This window comes from Narcine bancroftii, chromosome 2 (genome assembly GCF_036971445.1).
Source record: "Narcine bancroftii isolate sNarBan1 chromosome 2, sNarBan1.hap1, whole genome shotgun sequence".
Lineage (NCBI taxonomy): Eukaryota > Metazoa > Chordata > Chondrichthyes > Torpediniformes > Narcinidae > Narcine > Narcine bancroftii.
This window is the reverse complement of record NC_091470.1, coordinates 47,154,908-47,178,054: the sequence shown is the minus strand read 5'-3', so window position 1 is coordinate 47,178,054 and position 23,147 is coordinate 47,154,908. Positions and strand designations below refer to the sequence as shown.

At 40.4% G+C, this 23,147-nt stretch overlaps 1 protein-coding gene across 6 annotated transcripts in view; it reads right to left on the bottom strand.

Moving 5' to 3' along the window:
* The window catches only part of LOC138753494 (centrosomal protein of 170 kDa protein B-like), a 64,930-nt gene that overhangs the window by 27,774 nt on the left and 14,009 nt on the right, over positions 1–23,147 (bottom strand). For 3 of the 6 annotated variants that reach the window (XM_069916570.1, XM_069916573.1, XM_069916574.1), the window contains exons 7-9: positions 21,224–21,337; positions 4,657–5,139; positions 3,320–4,122 (exon numbers count right to left, since the gene is read on the bottom strand). In XM_069916570.1, the coding sequence (XP_069772671.1) occupies positions 3,320–4,122; positions 4,657–5,139; positions 21,224–21,337 (1,400 nt within the window). The remainder of the gene's footprint in view (positions 1–3,319; positions 4,123–4,656; positions 5,140–21,223; positions 21,338–23,147) is intronic. The other 3 variants (XM_069916571.1, XM_069916575.1, XM_069916572.1) reach the window with 2 other exon arrangements.

The window sequence follows — 23,147 nt, the reverse complement described above, 5'->3', positions numbered from 1 at the left end:
AAACTGGAAAGGTGACAAAAGTATATGTAGGGGAACATTTTGGGTCCAATGATCATAATGCCATTAGTTTCGTTAATTATGGAGAAGGATAGGTCTGGACCTTGGGTTGAGATTCCACGCTGAAGAAAGGTCAGTTTTGAGGAAATGGGAAAGGATCTAGAATGCATGGATTAGGATAAATTGTTTTTGGGCAAGGATGTGCAAGGAAAGTGGAGGACCTTCAAAGGTGAAATTTTGAGAGAACAGAGTTTGCATGTTCCTGTCAGGATCAAAGGCAAGATTAGAAGGCATAGGGAACCTTGGTTTTTGAGGGATACTGGGGATCTCTTTCGGAAGAAGAGACAGGTGCATAACAGGTAGAGGCAATATGGAGCAGATGAGGTACTGGAGTATAAAAAATGCAGGAAAACACTCGAAAAATCAGGAAGACATGAGGTTGCTTTGCCAGACTATGTGAAGGAAAATCATGACATCTCATAGGTATATTAAGAGCAAAAGGATGGTAAGGGACAAAATTGGTCCCCTTGAAGATCAGAGTGGTTGGCTTTGCATGGAACCGAAAGAGATAGAAAAGATCTTAAATGTTTTTTTCCATCAGTATGCACTCAGGAAAAGGGCACAGAGTCGTGGGAAGTAAGGAAAAAAAGCAGTGAGGTCATGGAATCTATACAGATAAAGAGGAGGAAGTGCTTGCTATCTTAAAGCAAGTAAGGGTGGATAAATTGCCAGGGCCCGACAAGATATTCCCTCAGATCTTGAGGAAGGCTAGTATAGAAAATGCAGGGGCTCTGGCAGAAATTTTTAAAATGTTGTTAGACATAGGAGTGGTGCTAGAAGATTGGAGGATAGTTCATGTTGTTCCATTGTTTAAAAAGGCTCCAAAAGTAATCCTGGAAATTATAGGCCAGTGAGTCTGACATCAGTATGAGATAAATTATTGGAAGGTATTCTAAGTGTGGAAGAAAAAAATTAGTGAAGAAAGTTTTAGTGGATGTTAAAAGCTGCCACTTTTAAGTCTATTAATCATTACAAGGACCCTCTCAGTACGTTAAGCTGCGTGCTGCTGAATAAGACTGTACACCCTCTGAATTCCGCCAGACTTTGAATGGTTTCTATTTTAATCAACCAATGACAATTGCCTTCTCCCTTATATGGTGGATGCTCTCAGAGCTTCAGTGTGTCATGTGCCTATTGTTTGCACCTTTGTAAAAATTAAACTGGCTGGTCCTTGCTCAGGCAGAGCAGCCCCAGTATGTTGGTGGGACTGTTCTCCAAGATATCTTGTAAATAAAAACTTTTGAGGTGACTCCTTGGTGCCTCGGCTGAGTTATTTTGTTATAAAACACTTTTCTCCGCAACACTAAGAGATCAGATGTACAATTATTTGGACAGCCAGGCACTGATTAGGGATAGTCAACATGGCTTTGTGTGTAGTAGGTTGTGATTAACCAATCTTGAGATTTTCAAGGAGGTTTCCAGGAAAGTTAACGAAGGAAAGGCTGTGGGTGTTGTCTCCATGGACTTTAGTAAGGCCTTGGACAAGGTTCTGCATGGGATATTAGTCAGGAAGAGTCAGGTGCTAGGTATTCATGGTGAAGTAGTGAACTGGATTCAACAATGGCTGGACGGGAGAAGCCAGAGAGAAGCGGTAGATGATTGCTTCTCAGACCGGACACGTGTGACTAGTGGTGTGCCTTAGGGATCAGTGCTGGGACCATTGCTGTTTGTCATCTTTATCAATGATCTGGATGATAATGTGGTAAATTGAATCAGCAATTTTGCAGATGACACTAGGACTGGAGGTGTTGTTGACAGTGAAGAAGGTTTTCAAAGCTTGGAGAGGGATCTGGATTAGCTGCAAAAATGGACTGAAAAATGGCAGATAGAACGCAGACAAGTGTGAGGTGTTGCATTTTGCAAGGACAAACCAAGAAAGAACATACATGGTAAATGGTAGGTTCACTGAAGAGTGCAGTAGAACAGAGGGATCTGGGAATAGATACATGTACATAATTCCTTGAAAGTGGCATCATAGGTGGATGGGGTTGTAAAGAGAGCTTTTGGCATATTGACCTTCACAGATTAAAGTACTGAGTATAGGAGTTGGGATGTTATGTTAATGTTATAAGATATTGGTGAGGCCAAATTTGGAGTGCTGTGTGCAGTTTTGATCACCTAACTACAAGAAAGATATCACTAAGATAGAAAGAGAAGATTTACCAGGATGTTGCTCAGATTTCAGGAACTGAGTTACAGGGAACGGTTAAACAGGTTAGGACCTTATTCTCTGCAGCACAGAATGAGGGGAGATTTGATGGAGATATTTAAAATTATGAGGGAGATAGATAGAGTAAATGTAGATAGGCTTTTTCCACTGATGGTAGGTGAGGTACAAAACCAGAGTACATGGGTTAAGAGTGAAAGCAGAAATGTTTAGGGGGAACATCTTCACACAGAGAGTGGCGAGTGTGTGAAATGAGCTTCCAGTTGAAGTGGTGAATGCAGGCACAATTTTAACATTTAAGAGAAATATGTACAAGTACATGGATGGGAGAGGTATTGAGGGCTATGGACTGGGTGCAGGTCAGTATAAGACTAGGCAAAAAAAATGGTTCGGCATGGATTAGAAGGGCTGAAGAGACCTGTTTCTGTGGTGTAATGTTCTATGGTTCCAATCAGCTGCTCATAAGAGAGTAATGTTGGAGAAAGGCTTGGGAGGGTCTCTAGCTGCATACCAATGCTGATAAGGTACATGAGAAAAGAAAAGTATAGAAAATAATAAATGCTTCCATTCATCTCAAACCATAGGTGTGAATGAATCCAATAAGCAATGAATGTGCTATCAAGCACCACAAACAAGGTCCCTGCAGAATCCAGCCCCAAGCATGACCTCGCTTCAAGCACACAGCAGTATGCACCAAATCAAGTGACTTCAACATTATCAGCCCTGTGACACCCAGCATCACAACAAAGTGGCAGATCAGCATTTCATTCAGGCAGCACACCTTGGCTTGAACAAATAACATTCAATGACTGACCAGTCAAACTCCTGCTTTACCGACTTAACACCAATGAGGGAATTACTTTAGGAGGGGCTACAGCAATTCTAGCACTAAGTGTGGCATCCAGCAAAAAAAAAATTAAAGCTACTCACAGATGGGACAGTTTTACAAGAGCAAAACACTATCAATGAGGTTACTCAGTGAGTATTAAAAGTGAATTATTGTCAGAATTCCATACAAATCATGTCACTAGAACAATACACTCAAGGAAGATATACAATACAAATGCCCCTTTCCTTGCCCTTATTTGTTCTTACCTGATCTATCATCTTACGAGCCTCTTCAACCTCTTTGTCCTGTGTATCTGTTTCGATGGTGTATGTACCAGTGTCACTCAAACTGTCTTGATCACCCTGTCTGTAATTTGGCTTTGGTGAATCAACTAGTTTTGAGGGTGCCTTTGTTGAAGTTGTTGATGGTGACACTAATGCCTCTGGTAAAGGGGACTTCACTGGCACATGTGCAGCTATCACAGGAACAGGTTCTGGAGGTTTTTCCACTTTAACAGTTTTTGCAGTTTCTTTCAATAGTTCAGCAGCAAACTCCTGGCTGAGTTTACTCTTTCGTCCCACACTCCCAAAACTCCGAAGTGAACCTTTGGAACTTGAAGGAGCAGAGGCGGCGAATCGCTCTTCAGTCTTTTCTCTCTTCAGTGAATTAGATCTTTGGGGTAGTGACGAACTAATAGCAGGTTTGCTCATTTGCACTAAAGACTGCGCTTGTCCTGAAACTTTCTCACAGGTTGAAGTGCCTTTACGTTTTTCTAGTTTAGCTCTAAGAGCAATATAAGAATCAGTGTGAGTGGCATTTGCATTTTGAGTAAAAGAATGTGCTCTACGTTTCCGGGGATTATCATCATCAAAGAATTCAATAACAAAGGCTTGCTGACCCGTGGGCATATCTTGCTGGTCAGGTTGGAGCTGACACATTTTACCATCACGGTGGTAAATCTGTATTTGCTTTGGATGCGAGTCTAGGGGAGATTCTCCTTTTTCCTGTTGTTTAGATGCAGTTTGATTCTCTGAATCACTCTGAGTACCATCTTCATGTCTACAACCTACTAACAGTAAAAATGTTCCAGTTAAAATTAGAAACTAATTGAAGATATTAGCATTTTCCTGCTTTTAAAATAAATGTCCAGAGTGGTGCACAAACTCAGTAAGTGAAACAACAATAAACAAGTAGGAAAAAAAAAATGTCAAATCAAAAACATTTGGTTCAGCATTTTCTTTTGCTGTTACAAAATCTACATTGAAAGTAGGTCTGGATTGGATTATGGCATTATATATTTTAATACTCTGAAGAGCCACATGAGAAACAACACTCCTTTATACAGCAAAAACCTCAGTATCCAGCACCTATGGGAATTGGTAGATGCTAGATAAGTGAATTTGCCAGTTACTTGAGATTCCATGTTGCATGATTGGCACGCTAACTGCTAGCTGGCACCAACTTTTGTATTTTTTTTTAACCTATTTATTTACAATATTTTTGCCTGTTGAATTCAGGATAATGGAAATTTTACTGTAGTTGTAAGTTATCATCAAAATGTAAGCTTTTATGAGACTTCATTAACAGAAAAGACAAACAATACCTTTTAGAGTCTTTATATGAACCTGGTGATCACTCTTGGTACTGTATATATCACTTGATGTTTGCCTTTTTAGCATTAAGCTTGGGTCATTCTGAACCAGCCAGTCAGCCACTTTATTCTCTGCTGACAATACATCCCCTTGTACAGGAACTTTTTCGACCTGTTGAGGCTTTCTCTGTCTTGAGGGAAATTTGGTTACATGATCCTTTATTTTCATTTTGCCTGGGGTGTCATCATCAAACTCAATAGTAAAGGAAGCATGACTCTGAACACGAGGTGATGGAATTGTATCAGTGTCCTTTGTTGGAATTTCATGAACTTCGCAGTCGGGAGACTTGGATGGTTGTTGAAATTCTTTTGTTGGAATTTCAAAGTAGCTGGGCTCTCTTCGAAATGAATAAACAGATTTTTCTCCGAAGTCCTTATAATCTGCGAGGTTACCATTAATTTCCTGCTCACTTCTTGCAGTATCTTTGGAATTATCTATGGAGAAGAATACACATATAAATCATCTTAATATCAGCTTTTTGAATTAATACATCTCATCTTTCACCTTCTGCCACTACTGCAGGATCTATTCTGTGGATTTTACAACTCCACTGCCACTGATACAGCTGTCTAATATTGCTATGTTCAGGTTTCATACTATTTCTATGAAGAACCTTGGGGTGTTTTGGCATCATTGAAAAGCTCCACAGGGGAGGAGTCACGTGATGGAGTAGTGGCCGGACGGTGAACTCCAGCCCTCTCCAGAAAAGTCAGAAAAAACAAAGGAAAACACAAAGGCACAAAAATAAAAATTAAAGTAAAGTGAGTATAAAGGTGGAAAGAAGATGGCGACGAAAAAAGAAAAATCAAAACCAACGGTAAGAAGAGAGGAAGAGAAGACAATGGAAGAAGAAGGAGAAGGCCTTACCTGTTCGAAGAGGCCCGCGGTGGAGAGAGAAACCCGCTCCCTCAGGTCGGTAGAAAGTGGACTACAAAAATGGCTCGCTGAGCCGAGTAAAAGTGCGCAACCGCGCATGCGCATGCAAAACAACACACCGACGGGAGGGGTGACCAGCTGGGGAGTCGATCTCCACAGCCGGCAATGACAGCTGCAGAACAGCTGCAGCAAGAGGAGAATATAGAAGACAACGAAAACAAGAAAGAACGACAACAAAGAAACAACAGATGGCCAACCCAGAGGAAGAAGAAGAGGAAGAGGAAGAGTACAGTGAAATAGAAGAAGAAGGGAAAGGCAAGACAAAGGATATACTTTCTCTTATTAAAGAATACATGGAGTCATTTAAAGAATGGCAAGCGCAAGAATTTAATGATTTAAGAAGAAGAATAAATAATACAGAAGAGAAAATGAATAAAATAGATATGACCTTATCAGAAATGGGAAAAAAAATGGACAAGGTGGAAGAATGAGAAGCAGCAGTAGAAATGGAGGTAGAGGACTTAAAAAAGAAATTAGAGGAATCTAATAAAAAAGTTAAAGAGACACAAGAACTGTTAGCTCAGAAAATAGATACAATGGAAAATTATAACAGAAGAAATAACATAAAGACAGTGGGCCTTAAGGAAGATGAAGCAGGCAAGAATATGAGAGAGTTTATAAAAGATAGGATCCCCAGGATCCTAGGATGTCCAAAACTACAGCAAGAAATGGAAATAGAAAGGGCACATAGAGCATTGGCCTTTAAACGACAACCACAACAAAAGCCAAGATCTATTTTAGTAAAATTCCTAAGATATACTACAAGAGAAAAGGTACTGGAGAAAACAATGGAAAAAGTAAGAGAGGGCAACAAGCCACTGGCGTACAAAGGGCAAAAATTTTTTATTTATCCAGATATAAGTTTTGAACTGAAGAAGAGAAAGGAGTTCAATACAGCAAAGGCGATTTTATGGAAGAAAGGGTATAAATTTATACTAAAGCATCCAGCGGTATTGAAAATATTTATTCCAGGACAGCAAAACAGACTATTCTCGGATCCAGAGGAAGCATGAAAATTTGCAGAACAATTACAAAATAGACTGAGAGATGAAGACGTGTAACGAGAGTACAAAAGACTGCGAACTAAAAAGACACATAAGTTTTGAACTCCTGAAGAATAGGAAGGAGTTCAATACATCGAAAACGATCTTATGGAAAAAAACTATTCTCGGATCCAGAGGAAGCAAGGAAATTTGCAGAACAACTACAAAACAAACAGAGAGATGAAGACATGTCTTTTTCTTTTCTTCTTTGGCTTGGCTTCGCGGACGAAGATTTATGGAGGGGGTAAAAAGTCCACGTCAGCTGCAGACTCGTTTGTGGCTGACAAGTCCGATGCGGGACAGGCAGACACGATTGCAGCGGTTGCAGGGGAAAATTAGTTGGTTGGGGATGGGTGTTGGGTTTTTCCTCCTTTGCCTTTTGTCAGTGAGGTAGGCTCTGCGGTCTTCTTCAAAGGAGGTTGCTGCCCGCCAAACTGTGAGGCGCCAAGATGCACGGTTTGAGGCGATATCAGCCCACTGGCGGTGGTCAATGTGGCAGGCACCAAGAGATTTCTTTAGGCAGTCCTTGTACCTTTTCTTTGGTGCACCTCTGTCACGGTGGCCAGTGGAGAGCTCGCCAAATAACACGATCTTGGGAAGGCGATGGTCCTCCATTCTGGAGACGTGACCCATCCAGCGCAGCTGGATCTTCAGCAGCGTGGACTCGATGCTGTCGACCTCTGCCATCTCGAGTACTCCAATGGATGTTGAGGATGGAGCGGAGACAACGCTGGTGGAAGCGTTCTAGGAGCCGTAGGTGATGCCGGTAGAGGACCCATGATTCGGAGCCGAACAGGAGTGTGGGTATGACAACGGCTCTGTATACGCTTATCTTTGTGAGGTTTTTCAGTTGGTTGTTTTTCCAGACTCTTTTGTGTAGTCTTCCAAAGGCGCTATTTGCCTTGGCGAGTCTGTTGTCTATCTCATTGTCGATCCTTGCATCTGATGAAATGGTGCAGCCGAGATAGGTAAACTGGTTGACCGTTTTGAGTTTTGTGTGCCCGATGGAGATGTGTGGGGGCTGGTAATCATGGTGGGGAGCTGGCTGATGGAGGACCTCAGTTTTCTTCAGGCTGACTTCCAGGCCAAACATTTTGGCAGTTTCCGCAAAGCAGGACGTCAAGCGCTGAAGAGCTGGCTCTGAATGGGCAACTAAAGCGGCATCATCTGCAAAGAGTAGTTCACGGACAAGTTTCTCTTGTGTCTTGGTGTGAGCTTGCAGGCGCCTCAGATTGAAGAGACTGCCATCCGTGCGGTACCGGATGTAAACAGCGTCTTCATTGTTGGGGTCTTTCATGGCTTGGTTCAGCATCATGCTGAAGAAGATTGAAAAGAGGGTTGGTGCCAGAACACAGCCTTGCTTCACGCCATTGTTAATGGAGAAGGGTTCAGAGAGCTCATTGCTGTATCTGACCCGACCTTGTTGGTTTTCGTGCAGTTGGATAATCATGTTGAGGAACATTGGGGGACATCCGATGCGCTCTAGTATTTGCCAAAGCCCTTTCCTGCTCACGGTGTCGAAGGCTTTGGTGAGGTCAACAAAGGTGATGTAGAGTCCTTTGTTTTGTTCTCTGCATTTTTCTTGGAGCTGTCTGAGGGCAAATACCATGTCAGTAGTTCCTCTGTTTGCGCGAAAGCCGCACTGTGATTCTGGGAGAATATTCTCGACGACACTAGGTATTATTCTATTTAGTAGAATCCTAGCGAAGATTTTGCCTGCAATGGAGAGCAACGTGATTCCCCTGTAGTTTGAGCAGTCTGATTTCTCGCCTTTGTTTTTGTACAGGGTGATGATGGTGGCATCACGAAGATCCTGAGGCAGTTTACCTTGGTCCCAACAAAGCTTGAAAAACTCATGCAGTTTGGCATGCAGAGTTTTGCCGCCAGCCTTCCAGACTTCTGGGGGGATTCCATCCATACCTGCTGCTTTGCCACTTTTCAGTTGTTCGATTGCCTTATATGTCTCATCCAGGGTGGGAACCTCATCCAGCTCTAGCCTTAGGGGCTGTTGAGGGAGCTGGAGCAGGGCGGAATCTTGGACTGAGCGGTTGGCACTGAAAAGAGATTGGAAGTGTTCTGACCATCGGTTGAGGATGGAGATCTTGTCGCTGAGGAGGACTTTGCCGTCTGAGCTGCGCAGTGGGCTTTGGACTTGGGGTGAGGGGCCGTACACAGCCTTTAGAGCCTCGTAGAAACCCCTGAAGTCGCCAATGTCTGCGCTGAGCTGGGTTCGTTTGGCGAGGCTAGTCCACCACTCATTTTGGATCTCCCGGAGTTTGCGCTGAAGATGGCTGCATGCGCGACGGAAGGGTAGACGGCGGCCCCGATACGGGCAGGAGCAAGGGGGAGACGGCGGCCCCAGTCCGGGCACAGGGAGAGCAGCAGCGGCCCCGGCCCCGGCGAAGGGTAGACGGCGGCGGCCCCGATACGGGCAGGAGCAAGGGGGAGATGGCGGCCCCGGTCTCGGTCGAGTGAGGCAGGCGGAGGCCCCGGTCCGGACAGGGAGTGGGAGGCGGCGGCCCCAGTCCGGGCACAGGGAGAGCAGCAGCGGCCCCGGCCCCGGTCCGGGCGAAGGGTAGTCGGTGGCGGCCCCGATACGGGCAGGAGCAAGGGGGAGACGGCGGCCCCGGCCTCGGTCGAGTGAGACAGGCGGAGGCCCCGGTCCGGACAGGGAGTGGGAGGCGGCGGCCCCAGTCCAGGCACAGGGAGAGCAGCAGCGGCCCCGGCCCCGGTCCTGGCGAAGGGTAGACGGCGGCGGCCTCGATCCGGGCAGGAGCAAGGGGGAGACGGCGGCCCCGGCCTCGGTCGAGTGGGGCAGGGGGAGGCCCCGATCCGGGCAGAGAGTGGGAGGCGGCGGCCCCAGTCCAGGTACAGGGTGAGCTGCGGCGGCCTCGGCCCCGGTCCGGGCAGTATGGACCGACCTAGGAGGGGAGGCAGGCCCCTCCAGCCCGGGTAAGAAACCTGCATAGGAGAAGGCCACTCCGATATAAAACCTACGTCCCAGCTTGCTTGGCCACGGCACACGAACCATGGGTGTAAAGGGTGGGGCCAGTACTGCGCGCACTGCACTCCACCTAAAAGCTCCTTTGCGCAGGCCCGAGGACAGGTCCACGTCCTCCCCCTCCACGTCCTCCCCCTCCACGTCCTCCCCCTCCACGTCCTCCCCCTCCACGTCCTTCCCCCCCACGTCCTCTCCCTCCACGCCTTCCCCCTCAAAAGATGCTCACAAACTCAAGCTAGCATGCTGGAACATCAGAACCATGCTAGACAAGGCTGACAGCCACCGACCTGAACGTCGGTCTGCCCTCATTGCACATGAACTCCTCAGACTTGACATCGACATAGCCGCTCTCAGTGAAGTCCGCCTGGCAGATGTAGGCAGCCTCCAAGAACGCGGCACGGGCTACACACTCTACTGGTCTGGCAAGCCTATCTGGTGTAGGCTTCATGGTCAAGAGCTTCATTGCCTCCAAACTCAAAAACCTTCCGACAGGCCTCTCGGACCGAATTATGTCCATGCGACTCCCCCTTCAGAACAAGCGTCACATCACCCTCATCAGTGTCTATGCTCCAACCCTCCAGGCGGAACCAGCAGAAAAGGACAAGTTCTACACCGACCTGCGCAACCTCATCCAACGCACCCCTACAGCCGACAAGATTGTCATCCTGGGCGACTTCAACGCTCGTGTCGGCAAAGACTCAGAAACCTGGCCAGGAATCCTGGGCAAGCATGGCGTCGGCAAGTGCAACGACAATGGGCGCCTCCTGTTGGAGCTCTGCGCAGAACAGCGGCTTGTCATTACAAACACCCTTTTTCAGCAGAGGGACAGCCTTAAGACCACCTGGATGCATCCCCGATCCAAACACTGGCACCTCCTGGACTACATCCTGGTGCGAGAAAGTGACAAACGAGATGTGCTCCACACCAGGGTCATGCCTAGCGCGGAATGCCACACTGACCACCGGCTGGTTCGCTGCAAGCTCAACCTTCACTTCAAACCAAAGCCCAGGAACAATAAAGCCCCCAGAAAGAGGTTCAATGTTGGAAACCTGCAGTCAGACGAAGCGAGAGGAAACTTCCAGGCAAACCTCAAAGCAAAGCTCGACGATGCAACCCGCCTCACGGACCCGTCCCCTGAAACCCTCTGGGATCAGTTGAAGACTACCATACTGCAATCCACTGAAGAGGTACTGGGCTTCTCCTCCAGGAAAAACAAGGACTGGTTTGACGAAAACAGCCAGGAAATCCAGGAGCTGCTGGCAAAGAAGCGAGCTGCCCACCAGGCTCACCTTACAAAGCCGTCCTGTCCAGAGAAGAAACAAGCCTTCCGTCGCGCAAGACATGTAATAAGAGTAAAAATGACCACGATTTATATGTATGTGGGTAAAGAGGTATATGTGTGTATATGTATAATGTGCATACATGAATGTATCCGTATTTAGAGGAAAATATAGATAGTATAGACAAGAATTAATAAGGGAAGGAAATGGAATAGAGGGAATAAGGAGGGAATTAAAAGAGTGACCTTTGTTACATATGAAAAGTGAAATCTTTTCTGGGGGGGCTGGGTGGGGAGGAGTTACGGTCACTGCAAAATCAGCTGACGCTTGCGAGTGAATTCGCAAATCCAAATGGAGAGGGGAGATGTGGTTGTCCAACAAGGGATAAAGGACAACTCAGGAGGGGAAGGGGGGATTGGGGCTAAAGAAGTTTTAAATAGGAGAATAAGGAAAATGTTTGATGTTTTAGGAATGTTGTCTTATAAAGGGTTCAAAACAAGAAAACAGAAATGGATAAGAAGGAAAGGTAATGATCGAGAAACGGAAAGGGAAGATAAACAAAGTAAAAAATGGCTACGTTGAACTATATGACTTTAAATATTAATGGAATACATAACCAAATTAAAAGGAAGAAACTGCTAAATTTACTGAAAAAAGAAAAAATTGATATAGCATTTGTGCAAGAAACACATTTAACTGAATTGGAGCACAAGAAATTAAAGAGAGATTGGGTAGGACACGTAACAGCAGCATCGTATAATGCAAAAGCAAGAGGAGTAGCTATATTAATTAGTAAAAATGTGCCATTTAAAATAGAAGAGGAAATAATAGATCCAGCAGGGAGATATGTAATGATAAAATGTCAGATATATTCGGAGTTTTGGAATCTACTCAATGTATATTCACCTAACGAAGAAGATCAAAAGTTTATGCAAGATATCTTTTTGAAGATAGCAGATACGCAAGGGAACATATTAATAGGAGGGGATTTCAACCTGAATTTGGATTCAAATATGGACAAAACTGGAAAAAAAATTAACAGAAAGAACAAAGTAACCAAATTTATAATTAAATCGATGGAAGAAATGCAACTTTTGGATATATGGAGGAAACAACACCCAAAGGAAAAGAAGTATTCATATTACTCGGCTAGACATAAAGCATACTCAAGAATAGACCTATTTTTGTTATCAGCTCGTATGCAAGATAGAGTAAAAAAAACAGAATATAAAGCTAGAATACTATCAGACCATTCACCCTTAATATTGACAGTAAAGTTAGAGGACATCCCTCCAAGAATGTATAGATGGAGATTAAACCCCATGTTACTTAAAAGGCAGGATTTTAGAGAATTTATTGAAAACCAAATTAAAATGTATTTTGAAATAAATACGAAATCAGTGAAAGATAAGTTTATACTATGGGATGCAATGAAAGCATTCATTAAAGGGCAAATAATAAGTTATGTAACCAAGATGAAGAAGGACTATAATCAGGAAACAGAGCAGTTGGAAAGGGAAATAGTAAGTATAGAAAAAGAATTAGCAATGAAGGAAGATACAACTAAAAGAAGAGAATTGGCGGATAAAAAAATAAAATATGAAACACTACAAACATATAAGGTGGAGAAGAATATAATGAAGACAAAACAGAAATATTATTAACTAGGTGAAAAAACGCACAAAATCCTAGCATGGCAGCTTAAGACAGAACAAGCTAAGAAAATGGTATTGGCATCAAGGAAAAAAGACAAACAAATTACATATAATCCAAAAGAAATTAAGGAAAACTTTAGAGAATTCTATGAACAATTATACCGAACTGAAAACGAAGGGAAAGAAGGGAAAATAGATTAATTTCTAACTAAAATTGAACTACCAAAACTACAAATAGAGGAACAAAATAAATTAACAGAGCTATTTGGAATAGTAGAAATACAAGAGATAATAAAAAAATTACCAAATAATAAGACACCAGGAGAGGATGGATTCCCAATACAATTTTATAAAACATTTAAAGACTTATTAATTCCGCCTCTCCTGGAAGTAATCAACCAGATTGATAAAACACAAAGCTTACCAGATTCATCTAAAACAGCAATAATTACAATAATACTAAAGCAAGGGAAAGATCCACTCACACCAGCATCATATAGACCAATATGTTTACTTAACACAGATTATAAGATAATAGCTAAACTATTAGCAAACAGATTAGCAGAGTATGTACCGAAAATGGTAAATCTAGACCAAACTGGATTTATCAAAAAAAGACGCACAACAGACAATATTTGTAAATTTATTAACTTAATTCATGCAGTAGAAGGGAATAAAGCACCAACAGTAGCAGTTGCTTTAGACGCAGAGAAGGCCTTTGACAGAGTAGAATGGAATTATTTGTTCAAAGTATTGCAAAAATTCAGTTTACCGGAGAAGTATATTAATTGGATTAAAGCATTATATAAGGGACCATTAGCGAAAGTGACAGTAAATGGACATGTATCAAAGCAATTTAACTTAAGCAGGTCAACACGGCAGGGATGCCCACTATCACCTTTATTGTTTGCGTTAGCTATAGAACCACTAGCAGAATTGATAAGGACAGAAAATAATATAAAAGGGATAAAAATAAAAGACAAGGAATATAAAATCAGTTTATTTGCGGATGATGTTTATAGTATACTTAACAGAACCAGAACTATCAATAAAAGAATTATATAAGAAATTGAAGGAATATGGAGAAGTGTCGGGTTACAAGATCAACGTAAATAAAAGTGAAGCAATGCCTATGAATAATGCGGATTTCTCAAAATTTAAGAAGGAATCACCATTTAGATGGCAAATGCAAGCATTAAGATACCTAGGTGTACAAATAAACAAAAATCTCGGCCAACTATATAAACTCAATTATTATCCACTAATGAAAAAATTACAGGACGATTTAGAGCATTGGAAAGATTTACCACTAACACTAATAGGAAGGATAAACTGTATTAAAATGAAAATTTTTCCAAGGATATTATACCTATTTCAGGCATTGCCAATACAACTGACAGAGAAATTCTTTAAGGAGTTAAAGAAAATAATAAGGAAATTTTTATGGAAAGGGGGGGAAACCGAGGATAGCACTAGATAAATTAACAGAATGGTATAAACAAGGAGGCTTACAACTGCCAAACTTTAAAAATTATTACAGAGCCGCACAATTAAGATACCTATCAGATTTTTATCAAACAAGGGAAAAACCAGATTGGACTAGGTTAGAATTAGATAAAATAGGGGAAAAGATACCTGAACACATATTATATAAATGGGATGAAAAATTGGTACAACATAGAAGTTCTCCAGTATTACATCATCTACTCAATATTTGGAAGAAGATTCTTGTAGAAAGAAATAAAACAAATTATCAATTGCCAAAACTAATATTGACGCAAAACAAGTTACTCCCTTTTACAATAGATAACCTTTCCTTTAGAGAATGGGAGAAAAAAGGGATTAAAAGAATAGAAAATTGTTTTTCAGGAAATAGATTCTTATCCTTTGAACAAATGAAAGATAAATACAATATAACTCAAGATACAGCGCTGGCATATTACCAGTTGAGATCCTACTTGAAGGATAAATTAGGAAGCAGTTTGAGTTTGCCAGAGGGAAGTAACTTTGAATATGTGATTACAGATACAATGATAATCAAAAGATTTATAACAAATATGTATATTAAACTGCAAGAAAAGGAGAATGAGGAAAAAAATGGTTAAACTAAACAAAAATGGGAACAAGATTTAAATATAAAGATAAAAAAGGAAACATGGGAGAAGTTATGCTCCGGAACGATGAGAAATACAATAAATATGAGGTTACGTATGATATAATATAACTGGATACACAGGCTATACATTACATCTCAAAAGTTAAATAAATGGGACCCAACAGTATCTGATAGATGTTTTTGATGTAAAAAAGAAATGGGAACAACAATTCATGCAATCTGGACATGTGAGAAAGTAGAAAAATTTTGGGAAGATCTAAATCAGATATTAAATAAAATAACAGAAAACAATATACCAAAGAATCCAGAGATCTTCCTCCTAAGTAACATAAAAAACAAAGAATTTGGAATTGATTTGGAGGATGCACAAAAAAGATTTGTTAAGATAGCTCTAGCCGTAGCAAAAAAATGTATTATGTCAACCTGGAAATTGGAAGATAATTGGAAAATACAACAATGGTATATAGAAATGAATAAATGTATTCCATTAGAAAAAATAACATATAGTTTAAGAAATAATATTGAAATATTCGAACAAATAAACACAATAGCGAAAACCTTACATTAAACACAATAGCGAAAACCTACCGGGGACAATCACTACCTAAGTTAACGGAAGGAAAAGGAAATGAAAAGAATGGACTCAGTGGAATTTCTGGTGTATTTTTATTGAATGACAACATTGTCTGACTGGTTTAATGTATCCTAGATTTTATACCTTAAATGTACGGGAGGGGGGAGGTAGGGAGGGTGGGATGGGAGGAGGGAGGGGGGGGGGAGAAAATGGCACTGTATATGTGTGAAAAGGAAAAGTGTGTATCATAGTTAATGCGATTTATGGTGTGAAAAAAAAATTAAAAAAAAGAAAAAAAAAGAAAAGCTCCACAGAAATGGAATCAATATTTAATGAAGGACACATGACATCCTGCACAAAGTTAAGAAAAACACAAATACTGAACCAAATGAACTATTAAATGATAAACTGGTTCAATGAGCAGTTCTAAATGACTGGGAAGAGGGAAATATAGAAAGGTTTACAGAGCTGAAGGTTACAGACAGTGAGAGATAGAAGTCAAGCAAGAATGTAGCAATAATAATTATGTGCATGGCTAACTGAGGTAGAGTTATGGTGATGGTTATGGATGCAAAACAAAAAAATACAGAAGATGCAATCTTGAACAACAATGAGACCTGGATGAACTCAGCAATTCAGGCTATCCGTGGGTAGAAACTATATCTATGTTTTGGGTTAGAATCCTTTATCAAGATGAAAGTAGGAAGGGGTGATATCAAATATATCAAGGAGGGAAACAAAAGGCCCCCTTTAGTTCCTCCCTTTATATACTTCATGTCTCTACTTTAACCTTGATAGAGGAGTGATTTTACTCATGGCTGCTGCCAGACTGGTTGAGTTCTTCCAGCATCTCTTTATTTGTTGGTTATAGACACATTTCGACATGGTAAGAATACCATAAGTGTCTTGCATATCCTTGAGGCAATACTGTGGAATCAAGGGAAGTATTTATTTTAATGCTTAATCCTTAACATTGTATGCTTTTCAAATATATTTTATCTTTCAGTTTTACATTTCCTATGATGTAAATGTATCATCATGAGACAGACATCTTTTAGTAAGATACAGCTTAATCACACCGAGAAATATGAACGTGAAAGTGCTGTACTATCAATGAACCCAGATTAACAACAAATAAACATCATCTAAATAGTGAGGACAAAGGCCAATTACTTTATAACTAACAGATTCAGATACCAAATTATACGACAGGGCTGATCCTTTGTGTGGAATTTATTCTATACCTGATGCTGCTTGTGCTTCAGCAACTCCATCAATAAAACCAACAGCCACAATACTTTGCACCTCAGTGCAATGTGAGATTGACACCAGTGTAATAGACTAAAGCATGCTTTTTTTAAAAATTTTCAACTTCCAAATAAATAATCTACAGCTAACTACTGTGAAATCACATATTTGGTGTGTATAATTGTAAAAGTTATTTGAATCATGTATTCAGTATGTATAATTTTGAAACTTTAATTCTGTAAAAGCTCATACATATTACCATAATAACAGGAAATCAGTTATTCATATTAACTAATGGCTGTAGGATATATACAAGGAAATGATCAATGTTTTTATGCAAGTTGTTCACATGATTTGGACACAAGGAGGTGGTTATTTTCTGTAAAGTAAAATGATCCGCTGGACAAAGTGGTCTGCCTTACGGTAGACAAAAGTTAAAGAATTTCATGTATGCTGCATTCTGAATGTAGTATTACGTGACAATAATGGAACCTTTACCTTCATTAGATATTTCAGTATTCAGGAAAAAGTTATTATAAAAAGGCTTCAACTACAATTATGGCTTACCAGTGCTCATTCTGAATTGTTTACAACTCAGGCTATGATGCATGCCTGGGTGAGAGGGTATTAACAATAAGGAGAGGTTGGACAAGCTTGGATTGTTTTCTCTGGAGTTTTTGATGCTAAGAGGTGATACTACCTGCTTGTTATTCAAGAAATCTTTTCATAATGTTTCAAAAAGAATTGAAATTTTATTTTCAATATAATTTATGTTTGAAATACAGTGACCTATATTTATTAATATCTTCATATACAAGATTATTGGAATTGCCTATGGAATTTGGAAAGTTTGATCACCAGAATTCCATTTAATAAGAAAATTGAGGGACTGGGCAGATACATGGCAAATGCACTACAATGTGGATAAATGTGAGGTTATCCACTTTGGTAATACAAACCGGAGGGCAGATTACTATTTGAATGGCAATAAATTAAGAGATGGGGAAGTGCAGAGAGACCTAGGGGTACTTGTACATCAGTCTCTGAAGGTGAGCATGCAGGTACAGCAGGCGGTTAAAAAGGCAAATGGTATGTTGGCCTTCATATCAAGAGGGTTTGAGTATAGGAACAAGGATACCTTACTGCAGCTGTACAGGGCTTTGGTGAGACCACACCTGGAGTATTGTGTGCAGGTTTGGTCACCTTATCTAAGGAAGGATGTTCTTGCAATGGAGGGAGTGCAGAGACGATTCACCAGGCTGATACCTGGAATGTCAGGAATGACTTATGAGGAAAGATTGCGCAAATTGGGATTGTACTCCCTGGAGTTTAGAAGATTGAGAGGGGATCTCATAGAGACATATAAAATTCTGGCAGGACTGGACAGAATGGATGCAGATGGGATGTTTCCAATGATGGGAAAATCCAGAACCTGGGGCCATGGTTTGAGGATAATAGGCAAACCATTTAGGACCGAGATGAGGAGGAATTTCTTTACCCAGAGGGTGGTGAATCTGTGGAATTCATTGCCACAGAGGGCAGTGGAGGCAGGTTCATTAAATATATTTAAGAGGGAATTAGATATATTTCTTCAGTATTAGGGTATTAAAGGTTACGGAGAGAAGGCAGGGACGGGGTACTGAACTTTAAGATCAGCCATGATCTCGTTGAATGATGGAGCAGGCTCGAAGGGTCGAATGACCTACTCCTGCTCCTATCTTCTATGTTTCCCTCTTACTCAGTTCTGATAACATCAACAACCTGAAGTGTTAATTTTGTTTCTTCCTACAGATGCTGTCTGATCTGTTTTATTTCAGTTTTTCGGGGATTGCCCACTTGGATTTGATACATTCAAAAACAATGACACAGTCAATTTAATTATGATACACATCATAAATAAGGAAATAATCCTGGCAAGAAGACAATTAATTTCCTTCATTCTGAGTTACCTCCACTTTGATCATTCTAAAGCTGCACAAAATTGGAGCTGTTAAAAGGGGAAGCAAGGAGGGATGGGCAAGAAAGGATGACCTGCAAAATTTGTAACAAGGATTGCTATCAATGCTCCATCAAAAGCAATCCAAAGGTTGCAATTAAACTTACCCAATGAAGCATTAACCTTTGAGTCAGAGGTTGTGGATTCAAGCCACAATCTTGGAAAGTGAACACATAATTCAGGCTGATACTTGGGTGTTGTGCTTATTATATAATACCCAGGTGTAGGGTGAATTGCAATGAAATCCGAGCTGCTACTGTTTGGATCAGAAAACATCCAATGGTAATGATGCAAAATCAGGTGTTATCTCAGCATCTTGACCAGTAATGGCCTCAAATAAGAAATTATTATCCATTATTCTTGTTATACCCACATTAGCTTGTAGTTTACATAAGTGATAGAGCCACTCCACCAGAAATATTCTAGTGACTAGTTGGCTGAATTCACCCACCACATGTTCAGTTTCAAAAGGTAAAATTTGCAGATACACGAGTATTTGGTATCTTTGATCTATAACAGTGAATTAAAGAAAGTAAAAGTAGCAAAGTCTTTCCGTATGATAGACTGCTGAGTTGAAGTGAATTAATTGTGTCACAAGATCACTTGATCTCTTTTGCCCAATCAGCTTCCTGCTAATCTGAGCTTTTCAACTCCAACTGCCTTAGTCACATGACTCCAATTGCCAGGTGCAACCATATAACAATTACAGTACGGAAACAGGCCATATCAGTCCTTCTGGTCTGCACCGAATTAAGTGAAACTCCACTAGTTCCACCCTGCCCATAACCCTCCAACCCCCTCACATCCATACACTCCTCCAACCTCCTCTTAAATGACAAAATTGACCCTGCTGCAATCACCTCTTCCGGAAGGTCATTCCACTTAGCCACCACTCTCTGAGTGAAGAAGCTTCCTCTTATGTTACTTCTAAAGTAACCCTAAACTTATGACCCCTTGTTCCAATCTCTCCTACCCTCAAGGGAAAGAGCCTATTTACATCTACTCCATCTATTTCCCTCATAATTTTATATACCTCTATCAAATCCCCTCTCAAACTCTACGCTCCAAGGAATAAAGTCCCAGTCTACTCAATCTTTCTCTGTATTCTAGGTTCTTCAATCCAGGCAACATTTTAGTAAATCTTCTCTACACCCTCTCTACCTTATTGATATCCTTCCTATAATTTGGAGACCAGACTGCACACAGTATTCCAAACTTGGCCTCACCAATGCCTTGAACAGTCTCAACATCACCTCCCAGCTCCTTTATTCTCTGCTATGATTTATAAAGGCTAGCATACCAAAAGCTTTCTTCACCACCCTATCTATATGAGAATCCACCTTCAAAGAATGATGAACCGTTATTCCAAGATCTCTCTGTTCCTCTGCATTCCTCAATGCCCTCCCCTTCACTGCATCTGTCCTATTTTGGTTATTCTTCCCAAAATGAAGATAAAATCACTGTTGAAGTCTACTACAAATGCACAGTCAGACAGAACAGGTCATTCCTGATATTAACAGAAGTACACCATTGCTGAGTTAGCATATCTCATTTAGCAAAGAATAGGCACAGAAGAAAGCTATAGAAGCTCCTCTTCTCTTTCATGCCCTTTGCCCTCTTAAATGGAGACTGACTAAATTAGCTAAGTTCTCCAAATCCCTAAACTAAATCTGAAGATTTGAAATTCAATTAAGTTATACAAATTTCTAAACAAAATCTGAAGCAAATTCCTCTGTATTCAGTGTACACCAGGCAAGTGTGCTTTAATACTAACAATTAGCAGATGGAAGCATGGGCACATGTTTAGGTGCCTATTTGTACAGCTTCAGATAATGATCACAGATCTGTTTAATGTACACTTATTTACCTATAACAACTCAAAAGGACTTAAAATCAGGGTAATTTGGTGAGGGATAAGTTTCTCAAAATAGACACTTAACAGCACTTAAGTAAATCTGTTTAAAATATCTTAATTCTTACCAATACTGTGATGCAAACTAATGTATTTAAAATGTGGAGGATGGTGGATTGGGCAACCACCTCTCTAACTTTGGATAATCTGCTGATCCTGGTTCAAAACTAGATATGATACTGACTGCTATTTTCCTTTAGAAGATGCTCTATTGTACTGGCAACTACTAGAGCAGCAATTTCCACTGTCACATCCTAGAAGAATGGCCATCAGCACCAGTGATATCATGGAGTAACAATGCCCCTGTAACATGGGGAGAAGAAATCTCTTAACAGTCCTTCTGGACTGAGGGGATCACAGTAAGGTAACCAGAACCTCAGACAGGTGTACACAAGGAAGGCCAATTACCTGTTAATTTGGATGGGAATATTCAGTGATTCTTAGGAGATATGATTTTGTTTTATTGAATATGAATTAAAGGCCACTTCCGTCTCTTGCAGTTTATTTCATCGTGTGAGAATAACCATCTAGTTAAAGCTTTTTTAAAAAGGTATCTACATATAGGTCCTGTAATCACATCACTAACTGTTGGAATATATTCAGATTGAGTAGCAAATTCAATTATAACATCATAAAGGTTTGCAAACTAATTCTATTCACATGGAATTCTGCACTGCTTCTAAGCTCCAAATAACTAAGATCAAGTTGACCAATAAGCCTAGCATTAAGTTGGTTAGTTCTATAAACTGACAAATACCCTTGCTGGAATCTATTTTCTTCAGTTCACCTCTTTCTCCTTTGTTATCCACGTTATCATCTCCCCACCACGAGGGTTGGCCATACAGAGGAGTTGGTCTAATTGTGCCACCATCTAAGGCAAAAAAAAAGATGAATACAAACACATGAAAAATGTACCAATATTCACAACACAAGAACTTTTATTAAGCCAAAACTGAATAGATCTATGCTAGAAAATTAGACTTTTTTCCTTCTTTGGGGGAACCAAACACAAGGAATGCAAACAGAAATTGCTAGTAATACCCAGCAGGCCAGGCAGCATCCATGGAGAAAGAAATAAAGTTAAAATGTTAGGTCACATAATCATTGGAATTGTAAAATTTAGAAAACAAGTATTTTAATTTAGAGAGATGGGGAGTGGTACAGAAACAAAGGGAATGTCTGTGACTGGATGGAAACCAAATACAAAATGCCTCCATTAATTCAGTCTGCAAAGGGGAACCTGTGTCTCCAGTGATACATCACTATAATTCTCCATTCTCCTTCTACTTTGACCTATGTAATTAGCCTCTGTAAACTTTTGTAATTTAGGCTCGAAGAACAGCACCTCATCCTCCACCTAACTACATAACCCACAGGACTCAAAGATGAATTCAACAATTTTAGATAACCAGAGGCCAGTTCTGTTGCAAGGTCATCCACCTATAAACGTTGCTCACTCTAATTCCAGTTTGCAAGCAGCCTGTGTTCTGTATCTCACAGCTATGATTAAGTAGCATTAATTTCCCTCTCTGGGTATCAAAAACAATTGCATCACCTGGACAACCTTGGTTTCCACCCCATTACAGATATTTGCTTTGTCCTCTCCAGTGCCCTTCTAGGTAATTGAAAATGTACTTGCGTTCTCACTTTTCCAGTTCTGATAAAGTTTATTAACTTGAAACATTAATGCTATTTCTTTCTAAAACAGGTGTTGAATTTCAGTTTTATGTTAGACCTCCACCATTTGCACTATCAGTGAGTAGCGAAATCAGGAAACATCTTTTACAGAAAATCTTAAAAATTCTTTAGACCTCAGTCCTCAAAAAAAATGTTGGGATGGGACAACTGAAATTATCAATATTGAGTCTGATCATTTTTCTCTTCACAGCTTCAATAGTTATGTTTTGCTCCAAATGCCTCAAAACATCAAGGGTTACAGAGGAAAGTTAGATAAATGGAGTTTTGATAAAAATCAATGATAAAATTTAAATGGTGGAACAAATTTGAAGGGCAGAATTACAGATGTTTATGTTAAATATCAAACTCACTGCCTCGGTTATCCTTGATTCCAGCTCATTGCTAATCCTCTTGTTCAATTATCAATCATTCCATGGCTAAAATCATTCTCCTTCCCAGAATCATGTCCAAATTCTATTTTTGAGCTCTCATTCATCTGCAAATGGAATTGATGACATACCCCCCCCCTTCCACACCATTATTGCTTTGCACTTTCTACAGAATTCACTTCCTAAGATGCATTTACATTACTAGATTTACTGAATCAGCCTATTTCAAAATATACAATTCAAAACACATTTAAGCACATAATTCAGGTGTGATCCATATTTTTTTCCTTTGATGCCAAAGATGAGATAATAGCTTCTACAGATTTAATTTCTTCAACTAATTCATTCAGTGTTGCCTGCTGCTTATTTCTTCATAAAACATTTAAAAATTAATATCCAGCAAAAGCTAATTATTTGCTTTGTACAAATACCTTATTAAAATCTGAGTCCATGATGTAGAGAAATTCCACATCATGTAAAGCAAGATTATGACTCATACATTTGATGTTTTATATAAAATAGCTAGTTTCCTACAGATATTCCCATTGATTTGTTCCAAAAAGATAATTTGTAAATGGAAATGCGTCCTAACAGATTTGTTCTAATTCCCAGTGA